Source organism: Vigna unguiculata, chromosome 1, assembly GCF_004118075.2.
Source record: "Vigna unguiculata cultivar IT97K-499-35 chromosome 1, ASM411807v1, whole genome shotgun sequence".
Taxonomy (NCBI): domain Eukaryota; kingdom Viridiplantae; phylum Streptophyta; class Magnoliopsida; order Fabales; family Fabaceae; genus Vigna; species Vigna unguiculata.
Window position 1 is genome coordinate 27,091,974 of NC_040279.1, and position 14,878 is coordinate 27,106,851.

Consider the following 14,878-nt stretch of genomic DNA (forward strand, 5'->3'; position numbering starts at 1 on the left):
AAAAAATAGTAAATAAAAGGAGAAGTGGTGGTGGGTGTAAATGTTTACACTGTTGTGAGGCTCGTTAGTGTCTCCCGGATAGGGTTTCTCTTGTCTCTACACACACAGCTTTTAAAAAAGATTCAATAAATATTAAACCAAGAATATGTGGAAAATAGATGTTGCACAAATACTTCGTTCCATTAATAACATATCTATTTTTATTTTGGTGGTAAAAAGATATATACAGTAGCAATTAATTTCCAATCTTGTTATATAGTGTACTAGTGGTTGTGATGGATGATTTTTGATGAATGATTAGAATATCCATTGAAGTAGTGTGTGGTGCACTAGGAAATGTGAACAGTGCTTTAACATGTCCCCCCACTTCGCCAAACAAACTCATCATTGTTGGTGAGATCACCTTAAGCTAGGTTTTCTGAATCATTGACTACAATAAGTCTTTCATATCAGGTCTACAAAAATAATAAATGAAATATAGCAGTTTTTTTTTTTCAATACTAGAAAGTTGTTGGATTTGTGAAAATCTTGAAACACCCCACAGAAAAAAAAAAACCTTTTTACTCTTCTTCATGTACAAAAGTGGATACACAATCATGTTGCAATACGTAGTGGACGTTGCATCAGATGTCTAATGCTAATTGGCCATGACACATCTCTCAAATAATTCAAGTTTTTGTTTTCATCTATGTTTTTATATTGATATTGATGTATAATGTATTCACCCTCAAGTTGTTAGAAGAATGATGCAATAATATATATATATATATATATATATATATATATATATATATATATATATATATATATATATAATCATAAGACTAAACAGTTATCTAATAATGGTTAAATAGTGAGTATTAGAATATATCAAATTTTTATTAGGATAAATTTTGGATGATTTGATATTATTTTAAGAAGAGAATTTTAAGACTATCCAATCTTACATAATTAACTGAAATTTGCATTACTTGCTCATAAATGTCTTATTTTTAATGGACATAATCTTCACCTATGTACATATACACCATGAAATCCATTTAACTATTCGGTCACAAGTCCACCAATAATAAAACCAATCCTTTATAATCAATTAAATTTGTTATTTTTAAGAAAATAAATTCATTTAAACATCTTATTTATTCTTGACTTGATACCACTTAATATACCAAAATAGTATGATTCCTTTGGATTACACACTATGGTTGATACAGTCTTGAAGGATTTCAATGCACGTTAATACATATAATTTGAAAGTATTTTTTTGAGATTTGATCTCTGGATTCTTTTATAGCGATGGTACGTTTCTCTTTTTCAATGACTTTGTCAAAACACTAACAAAATATTAGGTATGAAAATTTAGCATCGATTCATCTTAAGAAACAAGGTTAAAGTGCTGATTTGAAGCTTTAACTTAGGTTTGTTTTTAAAAAGAAAACTTTGTTTTTCTCCTTATCTGCTGTAAGTGTTTACTCAGATTCGTTTTTTTTTTCTCTTGAAGTAAGATTTTAATTAGATATCTCTAATTTTTTGTTTATTTTTAGTGGGTGCTAGCATATAGGTCCATGATACAAAGTCATACTCCAAAATTAATTAATTACTTTTGAAGAAGGACCCTTTGTCATACTCTTTCTGTTGTAGATGAGAGCAAACATATTCTGAATCTACCACCAATTAAATAATGCTGCCTAATCATCCACTAATGTCCATTTTCTTCGTTAAAGTTCCAAAACTGTTAATTAATCCAAGAGCAAACAAACTTCATCAAAATTTGTTTGGTAACCTCAAATTTTCATTTTGCAAATTCTCATTTACCCAGTGTGCCTTTCAAGGTTGAATTACATAGAGTTCTAACTCTAAACAACAAAGAAATTCAGAATGACTTTGTCAACCATGTTTAAACCAGTTCATCTACAGTACCAAAGAAAAACACAATGCTAATCTTCCACGAGAATCAAAGTTAGAGCAAAACGAGGCACTGTTTGGTGGAAGTGTATCTAACATTTCACATTTCCTCCAAATTGGCCATTTAATTGACACACGATGGTGACAGAACCATGGTTTTGCATTTTTAAAGGAGTTTTAAGAATCAGAATGTTTTGTGCAGAACTTTATGGAATTGTAAATCTGCATCTCATAATGATGGTCTCATTCTTAATCTCACGGTTGCATCACTTTGAATCAGTGATGCAACTGTTCCTCCCAAGTAGATATTCAGTGAGTGAAGGATATGTTCTATCACATTCACATAATTGGATGCTCATTCATAAACAGATAGGAGAGAATCTGTTCTTGAAAACAAGAGTGAAATATTTTTACTCCGAAATTCAGGATATAATCCTTTAACTTAATTACTAATTTAGAATAAAATCTTGTGGCTGGGCCATTGAAATTAGAACATTCCTGATTTCCTGTCCCAGTTCTTCTTAGTTCTAACTAAGTTGATTATTTTTTGTGAACTAAACATTGATTATCTGGAATAAAAGGTTGACTAATCCCAAAAGGTTGATTAGTATTTGTTACATTGTGAAATCTTAGCAAGAAAATCTTGTAAATTTATGGGAAATGAGCATTGCCTTATGCAGAGAACATAGTCTTTATTCGTATTCCTATGCACGATAAGTGTAATACTAGAACTTTATAAATTAGTCTTAATCATAAATTTTATCGTGCAGAGTTACTGTGAGAGTTTTTTTATTTAAAATCTTATTAAACAGATCTACCTCTACCCTGTAAGTTTAGCTAGCCTTGGGATAATTGACTAGGTTTTTAAGGCTATGTCAGAGAAATTCTGTTTGTTCAGGAAGCATAAATTAGCGTACAAGTGTACCATGCTTTCTTTCAAGCATTCGCATGTAATCTTGAGGTTACTTTACTTTGTTCTTGTAATATTCTGCCAAACGAGTATCAGGGAACTTGTGTCTTGTATGATTAGATAAGTTTCAGCTTCAATTAATGAATAAATTAATTAAGAAGGTAAAGAAGCAGCATCTAATGCTTAAATTATAGAAATCTTTCATGTAGATTAGACCCTTTATGCCTGCAATTAGATGTCAGCAATTAACATTCTGCGAATTATTCACTTGGTATAGAGAAAGAGAAAGACAGAGAATTCTGCAATGTCAATTTTCCTTTCCACCAAAGTGTGCAAAAATTAAGTTACATTATGGACAGTAAGGTCCACACAAGGTCCAAAAAAAAGAAAACTCTAGTTAATTTTCCGAAAAAGATGGTGAGTACACAAAACAAAAACCCCTCGTAATTTTTCTGCTCTCCTCAGTTAACGACCCTTTTTCATTGCAGCCTCTATTATTCATTCTCCCCTTTCTAATCATCACTACCACTTCAAACTTTTGGAACAACAATGGCTACCCTTAACTCTCTGGACGCTTCTTCACCCTTTTGCATCTCAATATCGTTGTTTGTTTCAGCATCTTCCACCACAGTCTCCAGCCTCCCATTTTCTGAACAACACTTCATCACCTCAATGGTTATCTCCGCTTCTTTCTCCTTGTTCTCCTTGTATTTGCCCCACAGAACTGCGTAGAGTCCCATTACTATGAGAACAGCTCCTGTGACCCTGAAATCACAAGTAGATGAATCCACATCAGTTATTGGATTAGCACCGAAAACATGTCCACCACTGTTTCAAAGTGTGAGCCTTTTAAGATTGCGATGTTTCGACTTTCATGTAATAAATACATAGCTTTTAGTTTATGATAAAGCCAAGTGGCTCCGTTAAAACCAACTTATAAGCTGTGAGACGAAACCGCATGAAAGCGAAGTTTCTTTGTGGCTAAAAGCATGAACCGTTCATTGGGAATGGGAACAGTGAGCGAAGGATTACGAGTACGAGTATGAGTACTTACCCTCCAAGATATATTTTTTCTGCAAGGATGAAAGCACCCATGATGGCTACGATAATCATCATCAAAGGGCTGAAAGCAGTTACAAAAACAGGCCCTTTCTTTTGCATGACAATCCCTTGAACATAGTAGGTGATTCCTGATGATATTATTCCCTGTTCACCAAAGTATACGTCCATTTAGACTCTCCTATGGTTCACAAATACCCACCAAAATAGAAAAAAAAAATGATTGTATGATCTGAAACTACTGTGCTAAGCTCATGAATTGAGACTTACAGCATAGGCTGCTGCAAGAAGGTTCATATCCCAGCCAATGGTCCAAACAGATGGCCTGTGCTCCATGACAAAGGTAACTGCAATTGATTGCAGTGTACCCAAGGCACACACAAGTGCTGTGAGAGAGAGCTGAGCAGGGTATTTTCTTAGTGTTACTGCCTGCATTAACCGTAGCATAATGTAACACGAGTCAGTCACATGAATAAGAATCAAAGAAGTAGGTAAGGTACTTTCCCCCCACAGTTTGAGTTTGATTACTTGCCTGAAGGATGAAGAAAGAAGCCCAAGCAAGAGTGGCAATTATGAGAAGAATAGAGCCTTTAAACCAATCCTTTTCCCCAGAACCAGTGGTGTTTTCCGGAACATAATTTCTGGGGTGATGCATGTACTGAGAACCCAAGAAACTGATGACTTGACCTTTGTACAATGTCATCAACATGGCCCCAGCAACTGTTACTATAGTTCCTATCACTTTTGCTTGGCATCTAAGTTTTCTAATGTCCACCTTTTCCATCCTAATTCATCCCAAGCAGAGAAAAAAAACATGTCAGGTCAACAATAGAAAAATTGTAATAAGTTTATAACAGATGAAAAGAGTTAATATTCACTGATATTGTGTTGAAATATACCTGAAAATAGCAGCCATCACAAATGTCATTGCAGGGAGCATGTTGCTTATTGCACATGAGTAGGTCGGGGAAGTGAATTTCAACCCCGCGTAGTACAAGTTCTGATCAATCACAGGCCTATAAAAACAGAACAAAAAAGGGAAAATTTTAGAACATGTTTTTCTGGATGCATCGATCATAATGAACACGGGTGTCCAGAGCAGCAAAATTAGTTACCCAAGTAGACCCAACACGAATATTTGCATGAACATAAGAAATGTAATCTTGGGCCTCACTTTCCTGCCAATGACAAACAAAAGAAGATGAGAAGGTTGATCAGGAAAAGATTCAAAACAAGGAAGCGAAAACTTTTGTATTTTCTTCTGCCATAGGTACCTCTCAAGAACAAGAGCAAAAGGAGCAATAGCCGCAGTAGCAAAGGCGTGTCTATAAACCACAAGCACATAGTGGCTCATCCCACGGTTGAGGGAGACCTTAGTGATTATGTTCATACCCGCAAACCCGAATTGCAGAGAAATCATGGCTATGTAAGGCTTGCACCTCTGAAAGAAACCCCCACAATAACCATCTCCTTCCATTTTTTTTTTCTCTCTGATATGTGTACGAGGTAAAGGACGGTACTCTGAACTAGGAACAGAGTTTTGTGTACAGAGGAAGAACACTTGATGTTGTTTGTGTCTCCTAAGTGAAAAACGTTGCACCCACTATGGTATTTATAGCTTCTAAACCCACTTAGAAGTTTTGTGGCATAACGGTACTGAGAACTAACTATGGTTGAAAGTTTGTAACAAAGATAATTTTGATGTCTTTTTTTAATTTGAAGCGTGTAAGAATCTCACCATGGAGCTCACACGTGACCCCCTTTAGCACTAGGTATAATACGTAAGCCACAGGATATTCTTATTTGTTGTGTGTGTATACAAGGAACATTATGGATTCCACGTAGCGATGATTGGGTTGTTTTATTTACTGATACAATTTAGGTAAGGAAAATGGCAATTATTCTTTTAATGGAAGAAAATGTTGTTTAAATTACAAGAAATAATTAGAATTATTTTTTTACGACATTCTCTTCTTATTATCTTTTTAACATTTTAACTTAAATACACTTTTAGTGTTTTAAGTATTATTATAATTGTACGATTTTACCCACAGAGATCCCAATTATATCAATTGGGTCCTCAACATTCCAATGATGAGATTATTAAAATTGTACAAGTGTGATATATGAAGATTCCATTTGACAGAATTGAAACCTTATTGAGCAACATCATCAACACAAATAAAAACCCAAAAAAAGTAAAAACATAATTATAGTACTAAGTGAAGAAAAGACAATTAAGCTTAACATTTTTATATATTTTCTCGGAAAAGATACTAACATAATTAGCAATTTAGAAGAATGGAATAATGATATAAGAAAAAGGCTATTGAAATAGCAATAACAGTGGATTCCACTTATTTTAATAAACAAGTGCTTGTGTTTGATGATGGCATTAAGGTGGTGAAATTATAGGGGCGAATGGACAGGTCCCTCTCGAAGCTTCTCTCTGCCTGAGCTTGACGACGCGGCGAGTTTCTTCCACACCTTATCCATCGGAACGATAGGAACTAAACATAGACATCGATTTCTTGTATTTAATTTGTTTTATCTTTCATTTTCACACTCGTGCATGCATGGTTAAAATTATTATTCTGGAATCCCAATGCAGAACTCAATTATTGAGAAAGCAAGTTTAACCTTGTATTGACATTATAAAATCATATTTTCTTTTTTTGGTTGGATCACCTTAGATTTTTTAATCACTCCATCAACTGCTCTTACACACGTAGCACATGTGAAGTTTTAAATTATTGAGACGAGTTTAGTTCATGAAACAAATGAATTCTTTTCAAGTCTATGGTTCGCAAAAAGCCTATAGATAAATGAACAATGAGTTCAAATAAAAATGTTCAAGGGCTTCATGTCGGTTGTGGCAACATGCCTTTGTTGCGGCAAGCATTAAGGAATTTGTGCTAAGGCAAAAAAGAAGTCAAATATTATAAGACATAAGTGTTAAATCTGATAAATCTTTAATTCATCATATATAAGTGTTAAAAGACCAATTTATACTGATCCCGTATGTGCTTTTTATTTTTACAAATATTTTCAGAGAAGTAATTTATTAATAAATATAAAAATGTCTTTCATCATACATGTGAGAATGTGAGAGGGAAAGTGTTTCTTTTTCTTTTTTCTTTTTTTAAAGTAAATAAATAAAAGATTTTTGAGTACTCTTGCATATATAAACTTGTGGAAAGAACGTGATTTGTACCAAAAGGTATTAATTTCATACTAAAAGGTGTGAAATTATGAGAAATAAAATTTAAAGTTTGTTCATGAATATGGCTTTATTTGAAGGATGAGAAAGTGGAGTACTTTGTTCGTTAAAACGTACATGAAGGTTGTAGCATGCCCACACCACACAATTTGGACCGAGAAAGCTTAACAAAGCGATTGCCATTAGTTGTTATAGGCATTGAAGAATCTTCCTCCTTTATGCATGAGTTGATGTTATCTAATTAAGGGGGTTCGTATAATGAATTACACAATACACATGATGTCACATATTTGCATATACAGATTCTTTTAATTTTAAAAAACATGACTCATGCTCATAAATGAAATCTAGAGTGCTTATAAATATAATCTAGATTCGTTAAATAGTTTGAGTGTACTTTTCGAGTTTTCTTTGAATGTATTATATTGTTTTGCATTTCTAGTCTTGACTACAACAGACTTTTTCTGTTATATATTTCTCATCTTTTACTAATTTGATTAAGTTTATTAAAGATGGTGATAGTGCTCGAGTTAAGTATGTTAGTCTGAATGTTGTTAAGTATATTAGTCTGAATGTTGTTACTTAATACAAGATTTCTAGATGACATAGACTTTGATTTGACATACTATTAAGACTTAATTAGTAATTAGCTATTTGTATTTAGGTTTTTTATTTGTTTTGGTTCCTATATATTATTTTTTTTATTCAATGTCGTTTTAATCTTTGTTAAATAGAATCAATATGGTCCCTTTTACTAAATTGATGTTAATGTCAGTAGGAAGTGATTATATGTCAGTATGATAAAAGGATAATTAGTAATTTGATTCCTATATTTTTCTTCTCACTCAATTGTGTTGCTATATTTTTTATGATTGAGATGTATGTTGATAAGTGCTAAAGTTTCAAAGGTGTTTTAGGCTAAAATTGTTTCTACTATTATCTACACTACTACAATGATTACATATTACATCGGTTATTTGTTACATTTTACATTGGTTATATCAATAATGTAGATTTTACAGATGTAGGAAATATGACATGTTTACATTAGTTGCACTTGTAATCACTATAATATGTTGCTTTACCATTTCATCCACCCATATTGACCATTTCATCACTTCCAATATTCACTAGCTCTCAGAAATATGATTTTAGTGATCTAAGCACAAGAAAAATCAACATTATTGACCATTTTATCACTTCCAATATTCACTAGCTCTCAGAAATATGATTTTGTCGATCTAAGCGCAAGAAAAACCTACACTATTATTTAAATCTTGCCAAAGAAATTAGAGATAATGAGTAGATGACAAAAGAAGAAGTTAAGCACCATTGTTGAGATAATGTTTCTTCCCAATTGAAGTCAATCTTAAAAATTTGCAGGATTTATTCATAGCATTCAATAAAAAAAATGCACATTTGTAGGATTTAGCATCAACATTCAATAAACATAAGTAACTTAAAAGTGCTAAAAAAAAGGCAAGGTTGAGTAAGGGTGCAAGGTAACAACAAGTGTGAGGCACAACGAGGCATGGTGATGCAGAACAACAACAACGAAATCCTAAACCCAAGGCAGCGGAAGCAACACAGGGTAGCGACGTAGGATATTGGCAGCAAAACCTTAAACCTAGGGCAACGAAAACAACAACGCACGAATGTTGGCCCCCTTCAATGCAACTAATGGTGGAAGAGAGGTGGTCTCCTCGAGCACGAGTAGAGGCAACGATAGCGACACTTGCGAATGGTAGTCGAAGTAATGACCTGGTGATGTCCTGGTTCAGGATCAATCACACTGGCAAGTGTAATGGTTCGACTCTAATACCAAATGTCATATCCATAAATATCAATACTTAATTTTGTAAGTCATTTTAAATATCAATACCTTAAATATTTTTTTGCTGAGAAGGACTTAATTGAGGTATATTTTCAAAAGTTGTGACTCAATTGACATCTTTTTAAAATCGAGTACCAAACTGACACATCTAAATGAAAGTGAGTACCATCCAACTAATTAAACCAAGATATATATTTGGTTTTTAGAATGATAGTGACCCATAACTCAAAATCAATAAAGAAAATGTGACACATAAAATAAGGTGTGTTAGGAATTAGATTTCACTATTCTATTCTTATGCATGGTTATTGTTTCATTAAATTATCAACATTCATTCATTGTTCCTAGAAGCACATTAATATCTAGGTCACAAACCTAAAAAAATCAAACTCAATGTGATGTCTCACCCCTGACGAATGAATTCTAGATGAAATACAGGAGGTCTGCCACTTAATTAATAGAAAAATTTGGATTGGTTGTAGCTCTAATCATGGTGGTCAAGCTTGTGAGTTTTCCTTCCATGAAGGGTTTTCTTAAAGCTTGAGTGCAGTTCTTGTAGTTTGATCATATAACTTCCTTCAATGGTGGGTTTCCTCCATGATTTGAGCTCCAAAACTTGGTGCTTGAGGTTACTTCATAATGAAGTTTTTCTTCGTGTGGCTTAAGCACCATATCTTCTGCTTGAGCTGTGGAGGCAAAATTTGAATATTCTAAAAACTGTCTTAAAGTTTCTCAAGTCGTGATTCTACAACCCAAGTCATTTTTCTCTATTTCTTCAAATATTGCAGAAATTAATCAAAAATACATTAAATTGCCACACATGATCATATATAAATGCTTTAAGTTAAATTTAGATGAAAGGGAGTAAAATCCTTAAGATATTGAATGAAATCAAACTAGATAAGTTTTAAAATGCATGTGTAAAATATGTAAAATGAGCACTTATCATGACCCTGAGCAGCAGAAGTGACACATATGAATGTTGGTATGTTTCAACGCGACCAAAAATGGAAGAGAAGTGGTCTCCTTAAGCACGAGCAACTATAATCTTCTCTAGTGCAAGGTTGCAAACAGTGGCTCCTTCATTGGGAACAATGGGGGACTAGTTGGTGGCTTTGGAGCTCAAATAGAAATGAAGATGGAAAAATACATGGAGAATGGGGAAGAAAGGTGCATGTAAAGGAAAAACGAGGGCATGAGGGTGAATTAAAGCCCAATTAAATTGGTTAGACATATATCTATTGTCATATAACTAGTGTAATAATTTAGAACAGGGGAAACTATAAGCTCTCAGTGAAGATAGACACAATTATGATTGCATGTTTGTCAAATATAGAATAATAAGAACAATAAGAGCTCTGTAAAGGTATGGATATGTAGAGCTAATTACATACTTTTTAGTATTGCTAGTGAGATATTAAACAATGAATCATCTAATGTCTCCTCTGCACTAACAAGTAAGAACAAGACTAAATGCTTGATGCTATGATTGAAGAGATGAAGTCACTTTTTCTAAACAATACTTGGACCCTTATTCGTAGACATGTGGATTCTAGGTTGATCAATTGTAAAAGGATCTTCAAATCAAATATGGAAATCCATAAATTGGTTGATGAAAATTCAAGGCGAGATTGGTGGCTAAGAGCTTTACTCAGAGAGATAGAATTGACTACAATGATGTTGTTAGCCATGGTTGAGCTTAACCTTGAGTTGGAAGAGATGGACATTAAAACTACCTTTTTATATGGACACTTAGATGAGATCATTTACTTCAAAAGAATCGAATGGATTTCAGATAGGAAGCAATGAGGATTATGTTTGCAAAATAAACATATTCTTTTATAGTCTAAAACAATCCCAGGGAAACGGAAAAAATGATTTGATGAGTTTATAACAAGAATTGGTTTTGAATGTAATAAGTATGACACTTGCATCTACTTCAAGTTTCTAGTAGATGTTCTATTCATTGTATTATTGTTTTATGTACACAAAATTGGTTTTGAATGTAACAAGTATGACACTTGCATCTACTTCAAGTTTCTAGTAGGCGTTCTATTCATTGCATAATTTTTTTATGTAGACAACATTATGATAGCTAGTAATAGTAAACTTGAGGTATAAAAGTTTAAAGCTAAGCTAAATAGGAGTTTGAAATAAAAGACCTTGGAGATTCTAGAAAGATTTCAGGGATTGAGATCATAAGATCGTGAACATAAACATCTATATGTGTCTTAGGAGACCAATCTCAGAAAAGTCCTTGACAATTTTGGTATGACAAACTTGAAACATGTGTCCACACCACTTACATCTCACTAAAATTTAAGTGATGAACAATATCTTGAGACAGTTATGGAACAATGCTTCATGAATAGTGTTCCATATGCTAATATTGTTGGCTCTATTATGTATTTGATGGTCTGCATGCACCTAAATATAGCCTATGCGATGAACAACGTTAGCAGTTTTATGTCAAATGTTGGACGAGCTCATTAGTAAGCTCTTAAGTGGATTCTTCATCATTTAAAGATATCACTTGTAAAATGATTTATAGTAGAGCCAAGTGATGTATTGAAGATGCTCCTATAGAAGCATTTTTTGACTCAAACTATGTTGGGTCTTTAGACACTAGAAAGTCTCCCACAAACTATGTACTCATTTCTTATGGTACTGCTACCAACTGGAAGGTCAATCTACGAAAGGTAGTGGCTTTGTGGAGTACTAAAGAAGAGTACATTGTCATGACAAAAGTTATGAAGGAAGCCATATGGTTGAAGGATCTAGCCAAGGAATTGAGGGTGTAAGATCAAATTGTCATAGTTTATTGTAACACTAGTAGCACAAACAATTGTCAATGAACTAAGTCTATCTTGTTGTCTTTGTTGTTGTATTCTTTTTCATGCCCCTAGGTGGTATTTATAGGTATCAAAAGGAGATAAAAGAGTAAATAGTAATAAGAATATAGTCGTTAGCCGTTAAAAACATTAACCCATAAATTAAAGGTCTATAAAAACATGAGTAACAGTAGAATTTTTATTTTAATTATTTTATTTTTTAAATTATAATAAAATATTTCTAACAATCCCCTACATAATTTAAAAAAAATATATATATTATCTTTTAAAACAAAATATTGTAGTTCAATGTAAGGAACCTTTCGGGTCTGACCCTTACACCTAGTACTTATAAACTTCCACGCGAGAAAATGCAGAGACTTGATTGTCTTGAACTACATCCTCTGTGACCAGGTTTTAGTAAATAACACATACAATATCGGTGTTCATTATAGGTTCTAATCAGTGGGTGCACGTTACGGCCTTGTGCATGTATCTTGTTTCATGAGTGTCATTTAGAGACTTGCCCATGTCTCACAATGGCGACCCCAGCATCACACTCACTAGGTAAACCCTCAAAGGGTGGTTCGTGACTCACACCCCTACAATAATTGTCATTGGGTTTATTAAGAGGTATTTTATAAAACCATCATAATAACGCACATACCTCAACAATTGAGTTTATTAAGAGGTATTTTATAAAATAAGCATAATAATGCACATACCTCAACCTTATTATTGCCACAATTTATAGTACATCTCGCCATAGGAATGAGATATAAAATTTAATCAAATTATTTGGTGTACTTTAGTCAACAACAACTTCGTTGTTACCCATTGAACTCAATTCCATGGGATCGTCATTCATGTGGAGATGGGTGTCCATTGTTGCAACTAATTTATGGGCTACAATCTCATTCCCCTCGACGACTCAAATACTTGTTGTTGATGCATCAACCCTTTGATAAACAAATCAACAATATTTTTTTCTGACCTGACAAAGTCAAGAGAGACAATACCATGAGTAATTTAAGTTTCTAATATATTTGTCTCTCATTCTCATATGTCAATTTTTCAATTTCATTGACATTTTTACTAAAAACTTTAAATATAATAATTTGATTGTCAGGATGCATTGAAAAAAAGAATAATTTATGCTTGCATGGTAAATCATGACAACAATTTTTTAACATAATTCCATGATATGACACCTTCATCCAAGGTTAAAACATAACCATAACCAACAAGTGATTTTGTGTCACCAAAATCAATATTCAATTCACATTAATATATAACCAAGATTTTTTTATTAACATGTATGCATTGCAAGACACCCCCACACTTTGAAATATTTTAAATGTGGTTCTTTTTTCTTTCATAACTCATAAAAAGTTTATCACAACCTTTTGTGTTCAAAATATGGTAAGCAAGATATAGAATTTCACTAATATAATATTAGGCAAACTAGAACTTGAAGCATAAGATTTACCATATCAAACAAAAACATTTTTTTCTTTCGCTGCATCATTACATTAACACCATATGAAAATGTTGCTTAATGAATTATACCATGAATTTTACATAAAAACACTCATTTGTAAAGACATGTATCATCACTTCTCTATTTAATTAATTAATTTTGCATCTCAAAATTTTATAATATGAATGGTCTCTAACCAAACTTCTCAACAATTATAATAATAGCATGTCATATATCAATACTTTCAACATATGTAATAACCAAAGAAAAAGTTACTAAATATTTTATTACAAGATAAAAACACTTAACTCAAACAAGTTATCACAAATATATCATTTATCAACCAAAAAATAATGTCTAGAAATAATAATCATATTGCACTCAAGAATCACATGATAACTTTGTTGAGCAAGTTTCTAAATTCAGAAACATGAAAAACATTTAAAAAGAAAAATCTAGAAGACACGTTTAATTTTTACTTGACCATCCTTTCAATTTATCATGTGAAGATTTTTTTTTATCATCACACACATGATCATAAGCATGATGTCAATTATTTCAGTTTAATTTCATGTCATAAACAATAATTTTAAAATCAATAATATGATAATTAATTATCAATCATTTTTTTTCATATAAATATCAAGCTAATTTTATTTCCTTGCAAATGCAAAGTTTCACAACTCAATAATATTTTTAGTATGACAAACATTTCACAATTATTTTCATACAAAACACTTAAAATATATACATTATATAGAACATCTTTATCAATGGTAAGAATAGACAATATTAAAGCATAAATTAATATAACAACATAAACATCAGCTATAGACATCACACAAAAAATTATTCAATGAACATGAATTTCATTTATCCGTAATTTCATTTATTGTTACCAATAGAAATAGAAACAATTATACACATCAATTTTTAGGCTTAGTTGAAACTCATTTAATTATAACCATAACAAACACATTAGTTCATAAAATAAAATGTGTTTTCAGTCTTCAGCTCTATATTATTTTTTAATTTTAGAAATGAATACAAACGAGTGACCAAAAATAAAAATAACAAGAAATTTTTCTCTCTAAGAATGTTAGAAAAAGATTACTCAAATAATACTAATAATAATAAAAAATATAAAATGATATAATAATAATTATTAAATCAATAATAATACTAAGACAAGATATAAAACAATGAATATTAATAAGAGATCAACAATTATTTTAACAATAATAAATAATAGATAAAAGGTAAGAAGTATAAATATCCTGGGTTGAGACACGCTATCCTTAGAGAGAAAACGCCCCTACTGCACAGGACTAAACAAATACACACTCATATGTGTTTCAAATTATATGCGTTTCTCTCCCAAGATACAACAACCCATCAGATCGATCGAGTACAGCGAAGGATCTCCGAACCTTATGAAGACCACTGTCTTAAAGATAATATAGAGAAGAAAAGAAGAACATTTCAGAGAAAACTCTAATGTTTGTTGTCTTCGTTGTTGTTGTTGTATTATTTTTCATACACCTAGGTGGTATTTATAGGTAGCAAAAGGAGACAAAGGAGTAAATAGTAATAAGAATATAGTCGTTAGCCATTAAAAACATTAACTCATAAATTAAAA

The 14,878-nt window shown here is 32.1% G+C and overlaps 1 protein-coding gene across 1 annotated transcript; it reads right to left on the reverse strand.

Annotated features, from left to right (window-relative positions):
• Positions 1-3,112: 3,112 nt before the first annotated feature.
• LOC114162446 (WAT1-related protein At5g07050-like) lies at positions 3,113-5,468 on the reverse strand. The gene is made up of 7 exons (XM_028046347.1): positions 5,149-5,468; positions 4,990-5,052; positions 4,774-4,890; positions 4,407-4,659; positions 4,145-4,303; positions 3,870-4,021; positions 3,113-3,580 (listed from the first exon to the last, which is right to left on the reverse strand). Exons 1-7 carry the CDS (start codon positions 5,349-5,351, stop codon positions 3,346-3,348), a joined length of 1,182 nt encoding a protein of 393 aa, XP_027902148.1. The 5' UTR covers positions 5,352-5,468; the 3' UTR covers positions 3,113-3,345.
• Positions 5,469-14,878: the final 9,410 nt, after the last annotated feature.

Bases quoted from the DNA above. Each gene is read 5' to 3' on its own strand.
- LOC114162446 (XM_028046347.1), bottom strand. From the start codon at position 5,351: ATGGAAGGAGATGGTTATTGTGGGGGTTTCTTTCAGAGGTGCAAGCCT. The intron at 5,053-5,148 runs GTACCTATGGCA...TGTCATTGGCAG, and splicing joins TTTGCTCTTGTTCTTGAGAG to GAAAGTGAGGCCCAAGATTA. The intron at 4,660-4,773 runs GTATATTTCAAC...GGGATGAATTAG, and splicing joins GTGATGGCTGCTATTTTCAG to GATGGAAAAGGTGGACATTA.